Raw genomic sequence first — 26,587 nt, 5'->3', positions numbered from 1 at the left:
GCAGTGTAGGATATACTTGCTGGTTCAGGCCCCCAACTGCCCACATAGGAACACATAAGATGTGAGGCAGTGCTGTCAATAGGAACACCACAAACTAGGGAGACAGGGAGCCAAGCGACCCCAGTCACAAGGATCTATTACAGGCAGGATAGGGGAGGGGAGGGAGGGAAAGGAAAGGGAAGAATCACGGGGATAAGGGAAGGGGGAGGGAGGGCTGTCAACTAGTCCACAGACCGCACGACTGGTCAGATACAGAATGCAGGCTATGTGCCTGGTAACACAAAATGCACAACCAAAATATAATATAGCATTGCATTACAATACAAAAATCAAAGTGCAAATGTACATGATAATGTCATACTGGGAGCATGCTGTCAGGGCGTTTGATAAAGGTAATAGTGAACACCGATTCTAACCCGTTGACAGCACTGCAATCAGACCTGACATTGATAATGTTTTTTAAAGTCAGTGGTGCTTGTACTCGATTGGCTAGGGATTGGTATATCCCAGCAGCAGATCATTTGAGGAAGAGAGATGGAAACAGAGAAAAAGAATATTGGTCGTTGAGTGACAGCTAATGGAGAAATGGGTGGATTCAGATGGAAAGCGAAAACAATGCAAAGCAGAAATGAGAAGTAGTGATAACCAAGTGATTAGTGAATAAATGAATGAGCACATGAATCACTCAAAGTTGCAGGAGGTGTCAAAATATAACCTAGCCACATTCTAAAAAGGGCATGTGCAAAGTCCCACCCAGGGAAAGCTCAGAGTGTCGGAACAAAGGTATTTTCAATCCCACCAGAAAGGCCCTATTGGGCCATACAACGTCATATGGGGACTACAGACTACTGCCAGATTGTTAGAGAAAGGGCTTGTAGCTGATGTTCTCATTCAACCCAGGGTACTGAGTAGCCCTTAGCGTGTAAATCCATCTCGCCTCGATTTGTAAAAGACGCTTATCGGCATCTCCTCCTCTTTCGTTTAAGGGGATATGTGCTAAAGCATAAAATCCTAACATTGCGCGATTATGATTATGGAATAGTCCAATATGCCGGCTGATGGGTGTTTCCATTACGGTAATTTCTTTGAGACCGCTAGAACGTGGTCTCTTATCCTACAAAAGAAATTATGTTTCGTTTTGCCTACATAGTAGGCCCCACAGTTGCATTTCATTAGGTATATTATTCCTACTGTCTGGCATGTTGCGCGGAATTTGGGTGACAAGGTTTCTCCATTCGGAAGGGTAATACTGGTATCCTTCAGAATATAACGGCAGAAATTGCATTTACCACATGGGAATGTACCGGTCTGGGTGGGTTTGGGAATTGTTTGTACCGCGTAGTGACTTGATACTGCTTTATCTCTAATTGATGGAGATCGCTTGAAAGTGATTTCCGGTGTTGTATTAATGAATTTGCTTATTTTATCGTCCGAAGTAAGTAAGTACCAAAATTTATAATACATTTTGCGAATTGATCCATGTTGGCGGTTAAAGCGAGTAATTATTCTGGTAGTATTGGTTTTGGACGCAGTTTTGGATTTGTAAATGAGAATTCCTTTCCATTGCGCTTGCTTTATTGTATGCTTTACGTAGGCAGGTCTTACTGTAGCCTCTAACCTTGAGTCGTGCATACAGTAGTGCTGCTTCTCTTTTATAGTCATCCTCATGAGAACAGTTACGTCTCAGTCGTAAGTACTCACTATATGGTATACTGTTAATTAATGGTTTGGGGTGTGAACTGGTGGCATGCAACAGACTGTTGCCTGGCGTAGGTTTCCTGTATAACGTAGAGCAAAGGGAGCCCCCTTCTTCTATATACAGTTCCACATCCAAAAAAGTAATGTGCTCCTGACTATAGTTGTACGTAATTTGAGGTTATATTGGTTAGATTGTAGACCATCCAAAAATGTTAGCAAGTCCTCTCTTGATCCTGCCCATACCATGAACACGTCGTCGATATAGCGATGCCAAGTGAGCACGCTATCCGACGAGGCGCCATTGGACTCCTCACTGAAAAGATCACGCTCCCACCCCCCAGGTACAAGTTAGCATCTGTAGGGGCACAGCCCGCCCCCATAGCCACACCTTGCACCTGGAGGTAGTGGGAGTGTTTGAACAAAAAAATGTTGTTCGTAAGTATGAACTCGAGCATCTCAATTATAAAGTTGTTATATTTGGATGTATTTTTGTCACATTCATTGAGAAAGCTCCTCACCACTTGCGTGCCAAAGCCATGGGGAATGGAATTGTACAGTGACTCAATGTCTATGGCTACTACCCATGCATTCGGCGGGATGTTAAGCCCGTCGATGATTTTCAGCAATTCTATGGTGTCCTTTACATGGGAAAATAAGCTTTGTACGTGTGGATAGAGATATTCATCAATTATTCTTATGTTTTCCGTCAGTGAGCCACAGCCTGACACAATAGGACGGCCTGGGGGAGGTAAGATACCTTTATGGATTTTTGGTAAGGCATAAAAGGTGGGGGTGGTAGGGCTTACAACATTCAAAAATTGCAGTGTAGTATCGTCAATAATGCCCAGGCGATGTGCGCGGTTCAGTGTTTGACGATATTTACTAATGCTCTGTGTGATCATAGAGGCTGGTACGGGTCTTTACCACTCTCTGTTGCTGAGAATCTTGTGGCACATCTCCTCGTATCCTAGCTTGTCCATAACAATGATGTTGCCCCCTTTATCAGAGGGTTTGATGACAAGGTCATCATTGTTACGGATGGAGTTTAGGGCTGTTTTAAGGTTAAGGCTTAAATTAGGTGTAGTGCCTATCTTCCAGTTAGTTGCCTCTATGGCCTTAGTGACCTGCAGGACAAACGCCCAGATATTGGGGTTGCCTTGTAGGACGGGAAAAGATCTAGACTTGGGTTTATATGATTTAGGAGGCACATAAACAGGTTTGTTTAGTCTGGATTGTACCAAACTTCCAGGTAGAATACCCGGAAGCTGGTATGTCCACCCTTCTTCTTCTGGGTTATTTTCGTCTCAAAGTGACATTAAGTCCTGTAAGGCTTGTAGCTCTTGGAGGGAGACGTTATCCAAGATAGTATTGTCATTGCTATTAGAGGTACTATCCGATTTATCGTATAAGACTTTATACATAAGGCGTCGAGCGAAGAGATGTAAGTCCTTAACTAATTCAAATTTATCGGCCTCACCATCTGGACAGAAGGAGAGACCGAGTTGAAGTACGGTCTCTTGGTCAGGAGTAAGAGGGTACAGAGAAAGGTTGATAATATTTTTATTTTCATTTTTACTGTCCCGGTCTACACTGTTGTGGGGGCCGGGACCTGCTCTTTTACTGTCTGTTGAGTATTGGGTACCACTGCGCTGGATTTCCTCTCCATTGTGAAGATGGGTGCAGTTCTTAAATCTGTTGGCAGATTGGGGCAGAGTGGTTAGGCCCCTGCGGCATAGGGGTCATGGGGGGTGCAAGGGTTGAAGTTGTTGTAACACCCAGAGGGGGCGTTGGGAGCGTAAGAGGTATTGCTGGCTGGGCTAATATTGCTGGTGGAATGGCTAGCACGAGACCTCTGGGAATGGGAACGCTTGTCCTTAAGTGAAAACTGGGAGCGAGAGATCTCCTGTAGACTTCTGTCCAAATCGCTTTTTCGCTTTTTATTATCACCGTCGCCCCGCGTTTCAATAGGGATATAGGACGCCGATGATAAAGAGGATGATCCTCTTCTTGGGCTATTCGATTTGGACGAGCTCTTTATTTTCAAAGGTTTTTTTTATATTTTTGCGTTGCGGGTTACTGGGCCATCTGTATGCCTGGGCATTATCATAGGCCCTCTTGTCTCTTTGGAATTTATTCTCTTTCATTTTGATTATATTAGTAGCGTATTGAGTTAAATGGACTTTGAGTTGGTCATCATATAGAGTGTAGCCATTGACGTACGTACATTTTTGTTGATATCTTGCCAGTCTTTAATCTCACTGTCTACATTGACCATGTCTCGACTGTATTGTTCGCACAGGATGCGCATCATATTAATAGAGCAATTCTGTAGATTGGCCTCCCAGGCCTCTTTTACCTTTGTTTCTACCTTGTTGATATTAAGGAAAATCTGTACTCTAAGGCCCCACGGAACAATCTTATTTTCAATATATTATTGTAAGAATTCTCTGTGCCAAAAGAGGCGAATTTTCTTCTCTACCAACTTCTGTAGTCCCAGGAAAAAATGATTGGCGTCATCCTCAGACGCTTCATCCTTGACCCTAGATTTTTTGACCTTTGCCACAAATCCCTCCCAATCCTTACCACAATATCCTGCCATGCTGTCAGGGTGGTCAGACCATATATTCAAATGCTGCTTACGAGTAAGGTGGACAGACAACCTATTGACTAAAACAAAAAAAGAAAGAAGATATACAATAAAGATGACAAACAGACAGTAAAAGAGCAGGTCCCGGCCCCCACAACAGTGGACCGGGACAGTAAAAACGAAAATAAAAACATTATCAACTTTTCTCCGTACCCTCTTACTCCTGACCAAGAGACCGTACTTCAACTCGGTCTCTCCTTCTGTCCAGATGGTGAGGGCGATAAATTTGAATTAGTTAAGGACTTGCATCTCTTCGCTTGACGCCTTATGTATAAAGTCTTATACGATAAATCAGAGAGTACCTCTAATACTCTTAGCAATGACAATGATATCTTGGATAACGTCTCCCTCCAAGAGCTACAAGCCTTACAGGACTTAATGTCTACCTGGAAGTTTGGTACAATCCAGACTAAACAAACCTGTTTATGTGCCTCCTAAATCATATAAACCCAAGTCTAGATCTTTTCCCGTCCTACAGGGCAACCCCAATATCTGGGCGTTTGTCCTGCAGGTCACTAAGGCCATAGAGGCAACTAACTGGAAGATAGGCACTACACCTAATTTAAGCCTTAACCTTAAAACAGCCCTAAACTCCATCTGTAACAATGATGACCTTGTCATCAAACCCTCTGATAAAGGGGGCAACATCGTTGTTATAGACAGGCTAGGATACGAGGAGATGTGCCACAAGATTCTCAGCAACAGAGAGTGGTACAGACCCGTACCGGCCTCTATGATCACACAGAGCATTAGAAAATATCGTCAAATACTGAACTGCGCACATCGCCTGGGCATTATTGACGATACTACACTGCAATTTTTGAATGTTGTAAGCCCTACCACCCCCACCTTTTATGCCTTACCCAAAATCCATAAAGGTATCTTACCTCCCCCAGGCCGTCCTATTGTGTCAGGCTGTGGCTCACTGATGGAAAGCATAAGCAGAATAATTGATGAATATCTCTATCCACACGTACAAAGCTTATTTTCCCATGTCAAGGACACTATAGAATTGCTGAAATCATCGACAGGCTTAACATCCCGCCGAATGCATGGGTAGTAGCCATAGACATTGAGGCACTGTACAATTCCATTCCCCATGGCTTTGGCACGCAAGTGGAGAGGAGCTTTCTCAATGAATGTGACAAAAATACATCCAAATATAACAACTTTATAATTGAGATGCTCGAGTTCATACTTACGAACAACATTTTTTTGTTCAAACGCTCCCACTACCTCCAGGTGCAAGGTGTGGCTATGGGGGCGGGCTGTGCCCCCTCATATGCCAACTTGTACCTGGGGGGTGGGAGCGTGATGTTTTCAGTGAGGAGTCCAATGGCGCCTCGTCGGATAGCGTGCTCACTTGGCATCGCTATATCGACGACATGTTCATGGTATGGGCAGGATCAAGAGAGGACTTGCTAACATTTTTGGATGGTCTACAATCTAACCAATAAAACCTCAAATTTACGTACAACTATAGTCAGGAGCACATTACTTTTTTGGATGTGGAACTGTATATAGATGAAGGGGGCTCCCTTTGCTCTACGTTATACAGGAAACCTACCGCAGGCAACAGTCTGTTGCTTGCCACCAGTTCACACCCCAAACCATTAATTAACAGTATACCATATAGTGAGTACTTACGACTGAGACGTAACTGTTCTCATGAGGATGACTATAAAAGAGAAGCAGCACTACTGGGCGGGTGTGGTTACACGTGGTCTGCGGTTGTATGTACTGCCAAATTCTCTGAAAACAGCTCTGGTGGACATTCCTGCAGTCAGCATGCCAATTGCAAGCTCCTTTAAAACTTGCGACATCTGTGGCATTGTGCTGTGTGATAAAACATTTAGAGTGGCCTTTTATTAAGGCCAGCCTAAAGCACACCTGTGCAATAATCATGCTAATCAGCATATTGATATGCCACACCTGTGAGGTGGATGGATTATCTCAGTAAAGATGAAGTACTCACTAACACAGATTTAGCCTAGGTTCACACTGCTGCGAATTCAAAATTGCGGTAAAATGCGCGATTTTACCGCGATTTTGCTGCTGCGATTTCGGCCGCAATTTAATGTAAATCGCGGCCCGAAATCGCAAAAAGTAGTACAGGAACTACTTTTTGAAATCGCAGATGCGGCGTCGCACTGATTAGGACAGTGCCATTGCCGACAATTGCCGCCGATTTGAGATGCGATTTGACATGTCAAATCGCATCTCAAATCGTTCCAAATCGTACCCAGTGTGAACCAGGGCTTAGACAGATTTGTGAACAATATTTGAGAGAAATAGGCCTTTTGTGTACATAGAAAAAGTCATAGATCTTTGAGTTCAGCTCATGATAAATAAGGGCCATTACAAAAGTGTTGTTTTTATAATTGTACTCAATATAATTATTAATAGAGATACCTCCAGATGAATTTTGCAGTAAAGTCCAGTTGCAGAGGCCCCTGAGGATTATGCGGCATCTGTCTTTGTGTTGGAGACCTGGAGACAAGATCAGTGGTCACAGGAGTATCCTCAAACTGTTGTCCGAGCAGCCTGGAATGGGACTTTTCACCAGTAGGAACCATGGCGTGGCACTGGGACTCAGAGTCAGCCTATCATGCTAGTAGTCTTAGTAGTTTTGAAGCCTCCCTAGCAGTTTATTGTAATCTCTGCTGGTCCAGGATTTAGCAGTATGGACAGGACATGTGGCTGAGAGTCTCACTTTCTCTCCACAGCGGGATATCTTCTCTGTGATCCAGCTATATGTCCTCCCTTTGACTCTTGTATAAAGATAGTCTGCATTCATGGGCACTGATGAGGCTGCACTGACGGGCACTGATGAAGTTGTTGTTAATATTTATTTTTGTTGCTTAATTCTGCATAAAACATTTAACAATGTAATTTCATTAGATGATTTACGAGGGCATGTTTGTAGGTGGAATTAGGGACAGGACAGGGTAGGGGTTGGGTGGGGAAACTGGTGGCGAGTAACTTTTAAGGCCTGGCTAGTAGCTCAGGACATTTTTAGCCCTGCATAATAAATTTATAGGAATTTACAAATTCAGACAGTAGAGGACACCAGATCCCTACATGTCTAGAAGTACACAATAGCCCAGATAAAGGGCCCTTTCACACGTACGGATCCCGTTAGGATCCGTACCCTTCTCATCCGCTTGCTCAGCGGGGATCGCTCCGTTGATCCCCGCTGAGCCGGCAGATGACAGGACAGTCCCTGCACACTGTGCAGGGATCGCCCTGGCAGATCTCCGCTGTCCACTATGGGGGGATCGGATGAACACCGACCGTCTGTCCGTGTTCACCCAATCCGATGACGGATGGTAAAATAGGATTTTCCTCCAGCTGCAGAAACGGATAATAGTGGGGACCGATGAGATCAGGTGTCAGCGGATGTTCATCCATTGACACCCGCTATCCCATAGGGATACACGTATGTCTGTAACACATGGATGAAATACGGACATGAGGTCCGCACGTGTGAAAGGGCCCATAGATATTCTTGCAATTAATCCACGTGGCAAAAGAGTGGGAGGATATGCCTGAGTACATTATAAGGGCTCTAGGTGGAAGTGTCAATAAAGTGTACAACTGTACAATTAAGATAAAAGCAAAATCATTAACAGTATTCTATGCAAGAAGCACAGGAAGTGTATGTAATGGGCAAATAGCATTCACAAGAACCTCTCCAAGCCACTGCACAGTGAACAACTGTTAGGACATCTTTCTCTCCACTCAACTTCCTGAGTGGCTAGATGAAGCCGGTTCAGCGGGGAACGGCCTAATTTCAGTCAGGGTGTGGCCAGTCTCTATGGCTAGCTTTTAGAACCCTGAAGACTTGGTCCTTTTAGAGGTAAAATTAACCCTTCCTCTTTTAGTGCTCAGCTACCCTTCAAAAGAACACTTTTAAAACTAAAGATATCCTTTGAACTTACAAGGTTAGGAAAAAGAAAACACCACACTAAAAATACAACCGCATTAGGATATCAAAGCTTTTAATGAAACAATGTGAATGTGAACAAGGGAACTTTCAAATGTGGTCTTAAGGGATGTAGGTATTGTCCCCATATTAAAACTGGACCAGTAGTACATTCTTGTTCAGGCAACAGAGACCACAATATTAAGCAGTTTATTAACGGCAACGCCATGCATTTGGTTTATGTTATTACCTGTGATCTCTGCAATTTGGAGTATGTAGGACGCACTATTAGAAGACTTAAAGACAGACTTAGTGACCACCTCTATGACATAGAGAAAGACCACAATACGAACGTGGCCCGACATTGGAACCGATTACACTTCAAAGACACCTGGAGCCTACACATACAGGGCATCGAGAAAGTCATCTGTCCGGTCAGAGGGGGAGATAAATTCAGGTTACTTTGCAAACGCGAAGTCTTCTGGATATTTTTTCTCAATACCAGAATTCCCGCAGGCCTGAACTTCCAATGGGATGTTTCCCACTATTATGACTGACACAATCTATCCCCCGCACCCGGCCGGTTCCACGTCCACATTGATGCTCTCTCTCTGTCTTACATATGTTTACCATGTCGTTTATCATACTGCACACCTGGTCCCCCTTCAATTTACATATACTGTACACTCCTCTCTCCTTGGTCTTTTTGCGAGTAATGCATCCAATCAGCCATTCTGTATTTTCACCTGCATTTCTCACTCACCTTGCATTCAGATTTCTATCTCCTACCAGTAAGCCATCCATGCCCAATCAATTGCTACCCATATAACGATGTACAGGCATATATATATATATATATATATATATATACACACACACCATGCACCTATGGGTAAGGTTTCTTGGCCTATATGTTCATTTTTATTACTTTTTAGACAGAGTTTTATTAATTAACTGCTATTATGTATTAATTTTATACAGCAACTCTCAGTTGTCTAAAAAGTTTCCGCTGCAACTTTCATATTTCTCTGTACACTAAGATACCTTTATATTAATGAAAGAATAATTGTTTTTATTTCTTTTTACTAAGTACTCTTTTTTCATACACGGCTGCACTTTGTACCCGGCCATCTGGGTTATTTAAAAAAGGGGGGGGGGGGGTTCTCCTTTACATGCATACAGTAATGGTGTATTTATCACTCTTTATATCTAAGGACAGGAGGATTGTTACATCTAATCTTTAGTATCGGATTACTCCAGGTCCTTTAAATTCATGTATCTGTTAGCTAGTACCTACCATACTGTATTGCATTTCATTTCCCCACCTTACACTACAAATATACTCATACGTACGCACATATGTGCACGTGCGTTCATGTGCATTTACGTACACATGTTTTTTCTTTGTTAGCTAGTACCTACCATACTGTATTGTATTTAATTTCCCCACCTTACACTACAAATATACTTATACTTACGCACATATGTGTACGTGCGTTCATGTGCATTTACGTGCACATGTTTTTTCTTCTTTTTTACCATGCACCATCAAACCCTCTTTGGCCGTGTTCATATATTTATTCTATTTTTAGATTTGATCTAATTTTTTACTTTGTGCAGCCGTTTTGAACAATCATATAACAAAATATTAGTTTATGCTTATACACCAGCTTGTATGTATCACCAACTACTAGGAACAGACCGCCTCCATATGTTTTCACTAGTTCATGTTTACATGACCAATGGGTGGCTATACACCGCTAATGTTCCCCACATACGATACGATTTATCGGGCACCCGATTGCAATGTATCCTCAGTGCACTAATACATATTAGTTCACAGGTTTACCAACTTCTTATTTTCATCTTTTTCATTCGAACACTCACTTATTTTATTTAGGCTTTATGCAAATATTTCTCCACATAATTTTTCTGCAGAAACTTTATTACAATTTCTGCAGTTACGCCAGCAATGTTCACGCTAGGTAATAGCCACTATTTCACACAGTACCTGCTGGTCACTAGATAAGCTCATACATTTATGTGCTACACTCATCTATTATACTCCCCTTTGTTTTGGAGATATTTTACATTAGGAGCCTACTCTTTATCGCTCCCACAGCACATTCTTTACTTTACTCTAGCATATGTTTTTCTATTTAGTAGCTACAGGAACCAGCACATCGTGCGTTTTCCTTGCAGCTTCTTTGGGGATTTTTTCCACGTTGTGATCATATACATTATATTATATTATTTAATTTTCATCATATTCGTATTCCACATATGAATCAATATACGCATTAATATCAATGTATCACCACTTTTTTTCACTGCTGCCTTGTTTATTATTTCAGTGACATGTGATTTACTTGCACCTGATTTTTTGAATTTCATTGCTTCCTTTCATTCCAACAAGTGCACTCTGATTTTGCCACAGCTGAAGTATTGCCTCTACTCATAGGCTCTCCTCCACTAGTGGCTAATTCGGGTCACATGTCTTTTGTTAGCACTATTTATTTTGTGTGTGTTTTAGTTGTACTTAGGCCATGAATAAGCACTAAGTGTGAAACGCGTCGGCTGTTTTTGATTTCTGCTGAGTATTTGCGGTGTCTGCTCATGTTCCTTCAATAAAGACAACTCAAGAGTTCTTTGGTGTGCGGCCGTCCATCCATCCTTTGCTACTTTCCATTTTCTAGAGGTAAAATTAACCCTTCCTCTTTTAGTGCTCAGCTACCCTTCAAAAGAACACTTTTAAAACTAAAGATATCCTTTGAACTTACAAGGTTAGGAAAAAGAAAACACCACACTAAAAATACAACTGCATTAGGATATCAAAGCTTTTAATGAAACAATGTGCAAATACAAACCCTGTTTCACATATTCTGGAAAGATAATTACATAATCCAATTTTTAAATTAAAAGAAAATACAGAAAATTTGAAATTAATAAAAAATAATGGATATTAATCAGCATGTTTTTAGATAAAACAGTGTAAAGACTTTCAAAAATATATTTGTTTATCTCCATTTGTGTGGAAATATGTACTGCGTTTGTACCTTTTCCAGATTTTATGCTCTGGTATATGAAATAATATAAAAATGTAGTATGACAACAGTATTTATCACTATGACTTCAAAACTGCAATTTAAATATCATATATTAGAGTGAGGTACAAACTTAATGCAGACACTAAAATAAACTTGTTGCTGCAGGGTGAATCATGAAAAAGTGAAAAGCAGAACTCCAACCAAAAAATATCAAGAAAAATACAAACAGCCCATTAAAGATAAAAAAAAAAGAAGAAAGAAACCGCTTTCCCTTCAATATGCCCCTTTAATTTAGGGATTTATCCTGCTGTACATTTTTCTACCGCTGGTTTTTCTCATTCTGATAACAAGAATAATCCAACCAACTTCCTTTAAAGTGTTACTAAACCCACTTAAACTATTATACAGTATATTGTTCACCTGGGAATATGACAATAAAAGCAATACTGTAGTCTAGGTCACATTGCAATACATAGGTTAAATACTTTTTTTTTCTTTTTATCTGGCGGTCACATTACACAATCCACTTGCTCTGCTCCATAGTGAGAGCTCAGTGGGTTTAGCAAGCATGAGTCCTGTGATTCAGCCTGCAGATGTCACTGCAGGAGGATTAATTTGTTGATCACATACTGTAAAAACAAAAAGAAACAAAAAAATAATTATCCTAAGGAGCACACTGGCGCTGTGTTTTTAACACAGCTCGCTGTAGGACATGCCACCTTATACATTCCACAACTGCCTCACAAACCTCTGGAATGTGAGTAATATGGGGCAGCTAGCCGGAGAGAGGAATCCTCCATCAATCGGCTAGCTGCCCCACATTACATTACATTCCAAAGGATTGTGTGGCAGCTCACAGTGTGTGTTATGCAGCATCTACAAGATCAGAAAAGAAAGGGGTCTGATGATCAAACAGTTGGAGCCACCCCACAAGTGACAAAGAGTCACATGGGCGGCTTCAAGAGGAGAACTAAAGCCCTATACAGCCATTACAGTAGAAACTGAAATGTCACAACTGGCTTCTGTCGAAAGAGCATGCTGCAAAACCAGCAGCCAATCAGCATTATTCAGCACTTGCAGCCAATGACTGCATGCGCTGACAGGTGTGTTCTGGAGGAGGAGGGGGACGATCCCCCAGTCAGAACACGATAGCACAGTGGGGGAGATTGCTGTCCTAATATCGCAAAGTTAGTAAGTGACCTCTGTTTTTTTTTCTGATCAGCCTTCTGGGTTTAACGGGAAAAAAAAAACTTAACGTGTGTACCAGGTTTTAGACAACAGCTGGAGTATGCGCACAAAGTGTGGCAACTGAGGAGCCAGAAGAACGGCTGCAATGGAATTGCCACAGACAGTGGGGACATTGAAGTGGCAGGATCAACCAAGTATTTGCAAATAAGAAGCAGATTAATTAAGACGAATAAGCTTCTGCACACAGGCATAGTGCACAATTTTAGCTACCTCCCACGCGGCCCATACACAAATGGCCGGCGGGCATGTGCACTGTTATCCTGAATGGACATCAGATGATGACCTCCCAGGATTGGGTTGCACTGTGATGCGATATGTCACTCACCGAGTCCACTAGACACAGCGGATGATATATTTTATATAGAATTGTATTATATTCAACTTTTCTATGATTATCATCAATTTTAATAAATATGAATTTATTTTTGGCCATTATTGGCACCTTTAGTGCAAGAAAGGCCAAGAGAAATGCAGTCTGCAGTTTCTAACCATCTCTTGAATGATGCAGTCTGCAGTTTCTAACCATCTCTTGAATGATGCAGTCTGCAGTTTCTAACCATCTCTTGAATTATGTCCTCAATCTCTAACCATCTCTTGTATGATGTCCTCAGTCTCTAACCATCTCTTGTATCATGTCTGCAATCTCTTACTTAAACACACTGCTAATAGTAGTAGCAAAATTTAAATTCGGAGCACCTCTAGCATACATAGTAGGTGAGGTTGAAAAAAGTCAATCAAGTCCAACCTATGCGTGTGATTATATGTCAGTATTACATTGTATATCCCTGTACATTGTGGTCGTTCTGGTGCTTATCTAATAGTTTTTTTTAAAACTCTTGATGCTCCCCACATGATACAGGAGATGGTCAGAGACTGCAGATATAATACAAAAGATCAATGCAGCCTCACCAGTTTATCAGATGCAACCTACCAGTCAGATGCAGCCTGCCAGTGCCCATCAGATGCAGCCTGCCAGTGCCCATCAGATGCAGCCTACCAGTGCCCATCAGATGCAGCCTGCCAGTGCCCAACAGATGCAGCCTGCCACTGCTTAGAAGATGCAGCCTCGCCATTACCTGTGGATGCAGCTTATCAGTCAGATGCAGCCTGCCAGTGCCCATCGGATGCAGCCTGCCGCCAATGTCCATCAAATGCCAGCTGCCGATGCCCAGAAGATGCAGCCTGCCAGTGCCCAGAAGATGCAGCCTGCCAGTGCCCAGAAGATGTAGCTTGCCTCTGGCCAGAAGATGCAGCCTGCATGTGCCCAGAAGATGCAAGAATCCACCATCCACACAAATGAGGTAGATAGAGGTATCCTCCCTACAGGGTCATTGTTTTCTGGCAGCGGGACTCCTATCGGAAAACACTGACCAGTGGCTGCAGCAAACATCACAAGTTTTCTAGCATTCCCGTTCGACAGAAGTTGATCTAAGGATTAACTTTTGTTTAACAGGCATGGTCATACAAATTTGCTAGGAGCACTACATGTCCACAGTTAATAGCAATTGTAATTCCTGAAGTGAAAGTAATGCGAGATGAATTCAAATACCTATTTCACTTATTTAAAAAAAAGGGAAGCAAGAAAGTGTGTCTATTATTAATAAAGGTATGAACAGTCCTTAAAAGCAGTGTTCCCTAACCAGTGGTTAAGGAGGCACAGGTGGCTCTTAGCTCCCTTTGATGTTGTTTCAGTCAGTTGTGTTGCCTACCTTGGCAATGCAGTTAATTGTGTAAATTAACCAAGGCTGGGTACCTTTTTATTTATAATCCTTTTTTACGATTAGACATTCCCTTTAACACAGACTACATGAATAACATTGAGTATGCTGACATTTTTCATAATTATTTTAACAAGATATATAAGGATTTCTACAATAGTGCAAAATTAAAATGTAATTAAAATTTTTATGAAGCATGGTCATTATCCCAAAGACCATTTTGTCTCTTTTACAAAACATGTTGTAGTTTCAAAAGGTGCTCATGGACTATAATCTTCCTTGACCTCTTGGCCTTGCCTTGACCTCTTTAACTTGTCTATTGAGGACAAAGTGACAACTTGCGTGCAAATTCTACCCCCAACCACTTTATATTCACCTCTTCAGTAACATTCCAACCACTGCTGAAAATATACCCAATATCGGAGCTCAACAGGAGTAGTGATGTTACCCTCACTGTCATGTTATAGTGCTAGTGACTGGCCTCTAGGTCCAAACACCAGGTGGAGGAGGTCACGTGCACTCTCAGGCAACAGACAGAGTGGCTGGAGAGATGAGAAAAATGGTGGTGTGTATTCCAGGTGTCAGTGTCTCTTTAAAAGGCCTTGGTAAACTTTAAGGGCCAGATTCACAGAGACTTACGCCGACGTACCTGTTGATACGCCGTCGTAAGTCCAAATTTGCGCCGTCGTATCTATGCGCTGATTCTCTAAATCAGATACGCCTGAATTGTGGCAAGATACGACCGACGTAAGTCTCCTACGCCGTCGTATCTTGGGTGCATATTTACACTGGCCGCAAGGGACGCTTCCGTTGATTTACGCGTCGAATATGTAAATTACCTAGATACGCTGATTCACAAACGTACTTGCACCCGTCGCAGTAAGCTACGCCGTTTACGTAAGGCGTACGTCCAGTGTAAAGATAAAACACCTCTATAGGTGGCGCAACCCATGCAAGGTATGGACGATGGAACAGCCGTCGTATTTTACGTTGTTTACGCAAGTCGTACGTGAATGGGGCTGGGCGTAGGTTACGTTCACGTCGTCCGCATTGAGCCGTCGTATCTTAGGGAGTATATGCGACGTCATTCTGAGCATGCGCGCGCATGCGCCGTTCGTACGGCCATGCATTTACATGGGGTCACGACTCATTTTAATACAACACGCCCACTACCTGCCTACTTTGAATTAGGCGGGCTTACGCCGGCCTATTTACGTTACGCTGGCCTAAATATGGGAGCAAGTGCTTTGTGAATACTCAGCTTGCTTCTCAATGTTACGTCGGCATAGCGCATATGAGATGCGCTATGTCGGCTCAAAGATGCGCCGATGTACCTGAATCTGGCCCTAAGTCTGCGATGTAAAATAAATGAGATGGCTCAAACAGTAATAAATTATGTACCACAATTTAATATTCCCTTAAAACATTGCACCAAGCATGAAAACACCACTAGAGACACAAGCAGGTGCAGCATGTAATGCAGGCTGAGCCCTTCAAACACATTCCCTATGAAGTACATTTAGGAAACAAATAGACTAGGAATGTTCTAAAACACAAGATACAAGAATACATTTCCTCAAAATGACAGAACTGCAAGTACAAACATATATAAAGTATAGTGCAGACCCATGTAGCAATTATTTGAGACTACCCACACTTTGTTGCGTTAATTATGATTATGCACATTTTATCTTTGACTTTCTATATACATGTCACAATATCAGCTGGGAGACCAATACCAGCATCAAGTATACATATAACAAAATCATGCAACATGACCAGTTTGATTATTTCATATGTAAGCTTTCCATCATGTGGAGCCTGCGATTTCTTTGCAAGCTGCTGTTTTTGTAATTTGTTTTCCATACACATATTTCCAATGTTAACACTTTAAGGTTCTAGCTTTTGCCAAGCTGTATAAAAGGTTTAGCCATAACATTTTTTTGGTTGGTACATATTTTTTGGCATACTCTAAAATTTATAAAACACAATGCACATTATTACATACAAATATATCCTCCGCTGTTCAATGACCTACTCAATGTGGTTGATTAAATGAAGTAACGAAAGGTTGCCTAACAAATTGATGTTTTTTTTCCGAAATAAAACTTTACTTAGTACATAATTGGACGACTGAAGTGTAAAACGTTTTATTGTGCTAAGTGATTATCCTTTACTCCTTTAACAAATCAACACTAAAGGCTTATTTGTGCCAGTTTCTCCATTGTTTTCTGACTGCACAACGGATTTTCGGCCTGAGATTTTAAAAGAGAACAAGACTAGCAAACTAGTGCATATGGCCTTTGCCAGAAGTGTTGGTATATTTGGTTATATTCTTTAGCGGAATTAAACTTTGAATGGTTTAGTTCAATTTGAATAAAACTGCAGAATTCTCTACAGTCATTGTACATGTGACCTCTAAAATCACTGGGCTGCCAGTATTGTAAAAGCATGAACATTATTGCTCCTTGACGATTGATCATGAGCAAAACTGTGACCTGGTAACTTTTATAAGCTCAGTTTGTTTTTTTAGGTCCACTCTACTTTCTTTAGCCAGTGAGTAATATAATATTACACTGTTGTAATAGTGGCAGAAGAATGACACATACTAAGGGTCATGAACAAAAGTGTTCATGAATTTCACTATTGTTTCCATTTAGTGATTCTTACAATACATAGCCTTTCTAAAAAATTATATTAACATCATCTGTTTGCATGCTACAGATTAAATGTTCTTGCTTTATACAAAACTATTTTAAAAAATAAATATCATAGGAATTTTACCCCTGCAAAGTAATAAAAATCTGCATAGTTATAAAATAACCCAAGTTTTCTGTGTACTGTAATTATGCCATTTGGTTATTAACTTAGATGCAGGCTTCTTAAAATGTAATATCCACATTTACAAGTGTATAGAAAAATCCCAACTCTCTGTGTCAACATTAACTAAATTATCTGAATCATTTCCAAAATCAAATATTTTTTGGCAAAATTGGCTGATATTTCATGTTTTTTGGTTCCAGCAGAATTACGAACATGCAAGGAAATGGCATGAATCAACACTGCTCATAATAAAAAAAAAAATATTCCCTCTTCTAAAAATGCTGTTATTTTTATGACGCCAAAACAGACTCTCAGTAAAATAAAGATAGATAGAGAAGATAAATAGACAAATGTTCACATATGTAGAAATGTAAAATAAGAATTTTATTTATTTGCTATCCCATCTAACAGTATCTGTGCAAAGAGGCTCTGCAGTGGTGCTTCTCTCATGTCACAGTTCTAGCAATGCCTAGATAGCAGCTGTGAAAACTCAGACTGTTGAGGTAAAGGTTAATTCTTAAAACGTCTGTCTGGATGCAGTAATATCACCACTTCCTTCCTGACTGGATGTAGGTATTTTTTCCTGATGGCTGAAGTTTGCCAATGTGCACAGATACTATAGAATAAGGATTAATAAGGATTTTATTACATTAAGCTAAGATTTTGAAACCCCACTCAATTGTTTAGAATACTAATTCCTGTTCTTTTTAATAGGTTATAAAATACCGTGAATAAAATTATGACAATTGTGTTAATATTAACATATCATGGAACATTTATCTTCAGTGAAAAGATTGGATTGAAAAAAACTTCAGAAATTCACAGCATGAGCATGCTTCTTGCATAGTGGTTTATCTTTCTTTGCAAAAAAGGCTTGTCCCTCCAAGCTTTCACAGCATACCTACAAGAAAAAATAAATCATAATGAAAAAAAAAAACAAAAGTCTACTGGGGTTTATAGAATTCTGAAGTTTATATAAATTAAATCCATGTTTTAGTGACAGCGAAATAGTTTGTTTGGACCAAGCTGGTTCAAGCAATAACCTTCACTTCTGAATGTGCCAACTCTGTGCACTGTATAAACTACATGTAGCTTCAGCCATTCACAGGGAGCATCGTATTCTATGAATGAATACAAATCTTCCTCTGACTGGCTGAGGCAGAGAGGTGGCAGATGATGTCATGATTTCGAACTCAGCATTTAGAGGAAGCTTTGTATTCATTCTGATAATACAAAGCTCCCTGTGAATGGCTGAGCACTGCTCAGCCTGACTCCATTTTGTTTCGGGAGTGAGGCCAGTAGTTACCATCCTGCTGAAGACATACAGAGCTGAATATTGTATGTAGCTGATACTACATACAGTTTATACAGTGCACTGCTTGGTCCAAACAAACCATTTGACGTTTTTTTTTTTGCAGAACTATTTAACCTTCACTAAAACATGGAGATGAGCTTTAATTTATATAAACCACAGTAGACAGAACAGCATCTTTTCACTGATGTATAAACCAGATTTTTTTTTTTTTAAATAGCTCAAATTACAATATGAAAGCAAAGAAAAAAACATGGGACGACTTAAAACATTGTTGCTGAATTCTTCAAATAAGCAAATGATAAATAGCATAGAACAGATTACAACACTCCATATGACTCAAAATAATCTATTAACTGCAGTAATTTAATGGGCAATGTGAAACTGAAAACTCTGGTTAGAATCACATTGTTACATAAACAATGTTGACATTTTTATATCCCTCTTTAACCACTTAAGCCCCGGACCAATATGCTGGCTAAAGACCCAAGGGGTTTTTACAGTTCGGGACTGCGTCGCTTTAACAGACAATTGCGCGGTCGTGCGACGTGGCTCCCAAACAAAATTGGCGTCCTTTTTTCCCCACAAATAGAGCTTTCTTTTGGTGGTATTTGATCACCTCTGCGGTTTTTATTTTTTGCGCTATAAACAAAAATAGAGCGACAATTTTAAAAAAAATGCAATATTTTTTACTTTTTGCTGTAATAAATATCCCCCAAAAACATATCTAAAAATTTTTTTTTTCCTCAGTTTAGGCCGATACGTATTCTTCTACCTATTTTTGGTAAAAAAAAATCGCAATATTCGTTTATCGGTTGGTTTGCGCAAAATTTATAGCGTTTACAAAATAGGGGATAGTTTTTTTGCTTTTTTATTTTTTTTACTAGTAATGGCGGCGATCAGCGATTTTTTTCGTGACTGCGACATTATGGCGGACACTTCGGACAATTTTGACACATTTTTGGGACCATTGTCATTTTCACAGCAAAAAATGCATTTAAATTGCATTCTTTATTGTGAAAATGACAGTTGCAGTTTGGGAGTTAAACACAGGGGGCGCTGTAACATTTAGGGATCACCTAGTGTGTGTTTACTAGTGTAGGGGGGTGTGGCTGTAGGACTGACACCATCGATCGAGTCTTCCCTATAAAAGGGATAACTCGATCGATGCGCCGCCACAGTGAAGCACGGGGAAACCGTGTTTACACACGGCTCTCCCCGTTCTTCAGCTCCGGGGAGAGATCGCGACGGAGCGGCTAAAAACAAATAGCCGCGCCGTTGTCCCGGATCGCTCCCCGAGCGGACCCGACCTCCGCATGTACCGGGGGGGGGGGTCCCGATCGGACCCCCCACCCATGTCTAGCAGAGGACGTACAGGTACGTGGATGTGCCTGTCCGTGCCATTCTGCCGACGTAAATGTACATGAGGAGGTCGGGAACTGGTTAAAGGAAAAGTTTACTTAAAAAAAAGAAAAGAAAAGATAAATGCACATCTTTTTGCAGGTAAAAAAAAAAATTTTTTTTTTTACTTGGAGCCTGCAATGCATTGTACCCACCATCAGCAGATTGTGGGTGCCATGCAGGACTCCTGCAGACTGGTCAGTGTATCAGGCCCCGTACACACGACCGAGTTTCTCGGCAGAATTCAGCCAGAAACTGTCAGGGAAGGTTCCCCCTGCTGGTGTTACTGCTATGTTATCCTTGGGCTGCAGTACTGGCGTCCACCAGCGGGGCGTTCTTAGCAGTGTGGAGCACACAGCCCTTCCTGCGTTCAGGTGTGACCTGAATGCAATCAGCACACCTCTATAAATACCCGGCGTGTGTAATCACTCCTCGCCCTGGTATCGTCATACCTCCTGGACCTGAGCTTGTATTTGACCCTGATTTCTGGACCTGATCCTGATCCTTGATCCCTGCCTGGACTTGTCCTCCCTGTGTCCTGATTCCTGTTCCCTCTTGGATTCCTGCCCCGCAGCCTGTCCATCCATCCGCTCCCTGATCCGTTGTGTTCCCATCCTCACCCATCTGCTGACTTCCCCTGTGTATGACCTCGGCCTGGCTTCGTTTATGAATACGGTATTTCCCCTGATTGTATATGCTATTTTGTTACGCACTGGTTGTCTTCATTTATTTCTTAATAAACACCTTTTAACTTCACCGCATACATTGTGGGTCTCCTCTGTGCAGTCACACAGTACTGGTCTACTATACTCTCCTGACAGAAACTCGGTCGGAGCTGAATTCTGCCGAGAAACCCGGCCGTGTGTACACTTTCGGCCAAGGAAGCCGACGAGGACCTCAGCGAGGAAATAGAGAACATGTTCTCTATTTCCTCGTTGTTCAATGGGAAATTTCGGCTCGCCGAGATCCTCGGAGGCTTCACAAGGAACTCGACGGGCAAAACGATGTGTTTTGCCCGTCGAGTTCCTCGGACGTGTGTACGGGGCCTCAGTCTGCTCGCATGGGCAGGCAGATACACACTGACAGGAAGAGAAAATGAACTACCAGAGCACTCAACAGTACCATGGTAGTTCATTGAAACTACAAGCCAACAGCTGCAAAGACTGATGGTACTTGTAGTTTGCCATTCAAAGCAGCTCTGTGAAAAACTGATGCAGCATTTTTTTATTTAAATAGTGACAGCAAGCAGGAGAGGGAGGGGGGGGGGGGTGGATTCCACACTTTCTCTAACTAGAGGCAGAGGAGCAGGCGGTGGCTGCAGGAGTTGCAACAGGTTACATATTACAACCTAAAAACGGATGGAACATGTACCATGTCCCTGAAAGTGAATTTATCCTTTAATACCTATTAAAGGGGTTGTAAAGGTTTGTTTTTTTATTTTCTAAATAGGTTTCTTTAAGCTAGTGCATTGTTGGTTCACTTACATTTTCTTTCTATTTACCTTCTAAATGTTTTTTTTCTTTGTCTGACTTTCTCACTTCTTGTTCCTCCTCAGTAAGCTTGCCCCCATCATCCGAGCTGTTCTGGCTGGGGGTTAGTCAGCTTGCTTGCCCCCCAAGGGAGGGGGCGAGCACGCTGAGTAAACCCCAGCTAGAACGGCTCGGGTGATGGGAGCAAGCTTACTGAGGAGAAACAGGAAGTGAGAAATTCAGAAAAAGAAAAAAAACATTTAGAAGGGAAATCGAAGGAAAGGGTAAGTGAACCAACAGTGCACTAGCTTAAAGGAACCTATTTAGAAAATAAAAAACAAACTATTACAACCCCTTTAAGACAATTTACTCAGACGCCCCTACTCTTTATTATTTAAAGCATATAAAAGACATACATTGCAGTCTCATTTTGTATGATGTTTTAGTACTTACAGAACACACAAAGCAGGTGTTGTGCCAGGTGTTTCCCAGTGCCTCCAGAAATCGGTCTCCAGCTTCAATAGGAAACTCACATCCATGACACATTGTACCAAAGTGGGAATAATAATCTAAACAAAATAGAAGTATATTAGAACATGGCTATCTTGACAAAATCAGATCAAAAAAGGTTCAACGCTTGGTTTTAAGTAAGAAAAGTCTTCTGTAATACAGTACACAGGAAGTAAAATGAAGGAAATCATAAAGATGAGCTTCAATGTCAAGCAGTGAGGTAATGCTGAAGCTTTTTATGCTAGGTCTAGTATTCAAGCTCACTTTAACTTGGCTTCCACATATATTTGTAGTTATGAGATCCTTATCTGAAGAGTACATAGCCATGATGAGACACACAAACATGTGTTTTATAGCTAGAATCAAATAATTGTTTTCATAACCCAGAATCCCATATGTGTATTGAAAACATGCACTGCTTTGTCTCAATAGCTGAACTAAAAACAAAAATAAGTTTATACCAGAACCTATGAGACTCTGGGGGAAACATACTATCCCCTAGAACAATAAATCTTGAACGTTTATTCCAGAACTATACCAGAAGCAGAATTCAAATGTTAAACTGGTATCAGTTACAGAGTCTAGCGTTTGTAACACTTCTTTACAGTGTGGATATAAATGCATATGATTTATATTTAATGTGGATTACAAAAAAAAAAAAAAAAGCAATAAGAAATTCATATAAATAAGTAGGATAATATTGCATCGTAAAATGCATTTGGTTTAATGAACCACTCAAAACATTATATATTGTTATTCTTATATTCTCAAGCATTAGTATGCTTTGCATCAACTTGCTGAGAATATTTACAGTAAACCTGGGCAAATTTAAGTTTATGAAATTTATGAAATACATATGAAAAGTTTACGTGGAGTACAAAATGCATGTAAAAGACAAACAGTAGTGGCAGAGCTATAAGCAGAGATACTTCCATGCACATTTCTACCTTTCCTATAAAAAAAAGTCAACCTTGACCCCACACCTCCTGTGGTGTGGGGTCCTCATGTACAGTAGCTGCCCATATCTCTGCATCTTCTGATTGTTTTGAGGTGTAGTTTTCACTAAAAGCATTAGATGATTAAGACATTTTAATAACATGCTCAGCCCGAATTGATTACATCTGCAAAAGGCTAAAGCCTCGTACACACGCTTAGATTTTCAGATGGCCGGACGTTCGTTTCTTGTGGCATGCAAGTCTCATGTTGAAAGTGAAGAGGTTACTCACAAAACGAAAATTCGTACGACAGAATACGTCAGAAGTGACGTAATGTGTTGAATAGTTTTGTATGTCTTCTTTCATTTCTGAGCATGTGTAGTCTTGCTCTTACAATTTTTTTCATATGAAAATCATACTAATGAAACGAAAATCGGACGTAGAGTTCAAATCTGACACAAAAATGTTATAGTCTGCACATCCAGCTTTTGTCTGACCAAAAAGCGAAATTGGCTGTCGAAAGCACCGTACTAACGATCCGTAAATCCATCCGATTTTCATATCATGTTTTTACCGTCCTTTACTTTCAACATGTATTCTGTTGTCAAACAAGAACATTTATTAAGTACCCAGAGATATGACTTTAAAACACAAGAAAGTGGTCTCCTGTTTGGAAAATATATCATTGTGAATATACAATATATGGCAAGATAGTGAAAAACACAATGCAAGAAATAGTTACATACAACAGTTGCCTTAGTGAAGCTTGAAACCATTTCCAATATAATGCACAACAAGTTCAGTTAAAGTGGTTCCAAAGGCAGAAGATTTTTACCTTAGGCCCTTTTCACAAGTGTGCGACTTTTCCTGCAACTTTGGACATCAAAGTCGCATGACAAGTCATACCCCATGATTCCCAATGATAATCATTCATATCCGTGCGACTTCAAAATAGTCCCTGTGCTACTTTTGTCCGACTTTGATGTGATTTTTGGCTCATAGATCTCAAGTTTACACAGGCATTTCATGAAATTGTGGTCGTAAAATTGCAGGACTTTCAAGTCACGGCAGTGTGTAAGGGGCCTTAAAGTGGATGTAAATCCTCTCCTATACCCAGTGAAGTGAGATGAAATAAGACTCCCTACATAAGTTTTACATGCATATCTGCTGTCTTTCCCTTTCTATATTCTTTAGAAAGTGCACATTGTGTTACAAATCTTTCTTCCTGTCTCAACAGTGGGAGGGGAGTCTGGGCATACACGGTGTGTGAGCTGATCTGAGGAATGGCACACACACCCCTCCACATAGGCAGAGGAATGAAGAAACGTGCAGAGCAGGACTGTGAATATACCAACTCTCTGCTAATCCATAGCACCCTCCCTGACACAAATTTTTAGCTGCTTTTATTATGTGTCAGAGAGCTTGTCAGAAACGATCATGCTGATAACAGAGGAGCGAGGCAGCAGAAAGCAACGGCACTTAGGGCTTTGGAGAGAGCTAAGTAAACACTACAGATAGATGTGCCCAGGTCAGATTTCATGAAATTGGGTTTAAACACACATTATTGCATTCTATGCATTCAGGTAAAAAAAACACCTCCTCTATCCAGCTCCCCCTAGCCCCCCTACCTTACCTCAGCCGGATGTCGATCCAGCACTGTGCAGCATCGCTCCTCTCTCCTCATTGGCTCAAAAGCAGTAGTGGGAGCCATTGGCTCCTGTTTCTGTGAATCAGAACTAGTGAGGAGGGAGCAGGTATGGATCCAAGCTGCACTGTGTGTGTCAATGGACACAAAGATTGTGGCTTGGGAACGAGTCCTCATGAGAGCTTCCATAGGAATGGGGCACTCAGCAGTGGGCGAATGGGTTAAGGATTTGTGCTGCACTGAAAAAAAATTGCAGAACCTTTTTTTACATGCTTACATCTATTATGAGGGGCTTTAGAGATAAACCTATCTTAATCATGTGGGGAATGGAAACCCTTCAATTGGATGCATTTTTTCCTCCACCTCCCCTTTCTAGGTAGTTGCAGAGATGCTGAAAGTTAATAAGGTAACACTCCTAGTCTAGGTGCAGAAAATATCAATGTGTTCACTCCTATTGCTGAGATCTCTGCAATGTGGCAGTGCTGGGGTTGACATTATATAACCTGGTCCTGTCCTCTTTTGGCTGCACTGATTTGGTGAAAGTTGATATTTTTTCAAGGTGAGTGACACAAAAAAGCTGATAAACTTGGGAGTAAAAAGCTCTGTTTCAATGACCTCAGTGTCCTGTGAAGTGTAATGAGAGTTTGGTTTAAACCTACTTGACACACTCACCTCTCTCACAGTAGGGATCCCCATCTTCCAAATGAAAAACGCTATTTCGAATAGGAGTATGGCAGGCCACACAAACAAAGCAAGAGACGTGCCAAGTTTGCTTCAGCGCATTGATAACTTCCTATTAAAGTTAAATGAAGAAATAAGTGTTAATCAATAAATAATTTGGATATAAATGGTGGACGCTTACTGTATTTTGCACTTTATATATTACAGACAAAAGTCTCAGCTTTCATTGCTGAGTCTTGAGAACCAGTTACACGAGAATCTAATTAATAATTGAAGCATCCACAGCCCAGCTGACTCTTCATTTTTAAAAAGTGTTTATTTCTGGTAATGCAGATTAATTTTCTGAATCAATATAGATGTGGTTGTCAAGGTGCTCGTATGCAGAGTTGTAACCCTTCAATGCTAATCATAAGCCATCAGTGCACAGTAATATTTTACTCTTAGACGGTAAAGCCCTGTGGCATGCATAGCAGTACTATATTAAATATTACAGTATTATGCTATAAATAGCTAATTTTAGCTTAGACTTTACCATTTCTTTTGCATATACAGTTTGGATTTTAGTACTATGCGCACTTAGTGAAAGTTCTCTAATCATTAGTGGGTCAAATCAATGTTTGTTTTTGACCACAGTGATGAGAAAATTGGAAGCAGCAAGATGGAAAATTATTCTTCAGTGAACAATGTAACAGTGTATGTGGTTTGTATTCATTAACCACTTAAGGACCCCCCACTGTATATATACGTCCTCTTTTTAAACATGGATATCTCAGTAACGGCAGCAGCTGCTGCCACAACTGAGATATCCATGTTTTCAGCGGGCGGCCGTGTAAACGATAACGGCGGTCTCCGCGGCGGATTCGCCGCGAGATCGCCGTTATCGGTGGCGGGAGAGGGCCCCCCCCCCTCCCGCCGCTTTTCCGCGCCCTCCGCCGCTTACCGGAGCCGTCGGTAGCGGCGGAGGAGATCCGATGCTGCCGCCTGTAGAGTGAGGACTTGAGTGAGGGCAAGATGGCCCCCACCCGTCCTCATAGCTCTGCTGGGCGGAAGTGACGTCAAAACGTCAGTCCCGCCCAGCCTCTTAAAGAGACAATTTTTTTTCTGTCATTTTTTTAAATGACAAATTTCCTTTTTTTTTGCATTTAAGCCTAAATATGAGATCTGAGGTCTTTTTGACCCCAGATCTCATATTTAAGAGGACCTGTCATGCTTTTTTCTATTACAAGGGATGTTTACATTCCTTGTAATAGGAATAAAAGTGATCATTTTTTTTTTTTTTTATATTTTAGTGTAAAAAATAATAAAATCAATAAAATTAAATAAGAAAACAAAAAAAAAAATTTTTTAAAGCGCCCCGTCCTGACGAGCTCGCGCGCAGAAGCGAACGCATACGCGAGTAGCGCCCGCATATGAAAACGGTGTTCAAATCACACAAGTGAGGTATCGCCGCGATCGTTAGAGCGAGAGCAATAATTATAGCCCTAGAGCTACTCTGTAGCTCAAAAAATGCAACTTATAGAATTTTTTA

At 41.0% G+C, this 26,587-nt stretch overlaps 1 protein-coding gene across 1 annotated transcript in view; it reads right to left on the bottom strand.

The window, feature by feature from the left end:
* Window positions 1–15,672: 15,672 nt before the first annotated feature.
* Window positions 15,673–26,587, bottom strand: part of LOC120932525 (LIM domain-binding protein 3-like) — a gene marked incomplete at its 5' end in the record, with an annotated part of 91,462 nt that continues 80,547 nt past the window's right edge. The window contains 3 exons of the mRNA XM_040344975.1: window positions 15,673–18,007; window positions 21,742–21,857; window positions 25,051–25,171. Coding sequence (XP_040200909.1) covers window positions 17,918–18,007; window positions 21,742–21,857; window positions 25,051–25,171 — 327 coding nt within the window. The remainder of the gene's footprint in view (window positions 18,008–21,741; window positions 21,858–25,050; window positions 25,172–26,587) is intronic.

The sequence above is a fragment of the Rana temporaria genome, chromosome 1, assembly GCF_905171775.1.
Source record: "Rana temporaria chromosome 1, aRanTem1.1, whole genome shotgun sequence".
Classification (NCBI taxonomy): Eukaryota; Metazoa; Chordata; class Amphibia; order Anura; family Ranidae; genus Rana; species Rana temporaria.
Note: the sequence above shows the minus strand (reverse complement) of the source record. Positions and strands in the feature narration are given on the sequence as shown.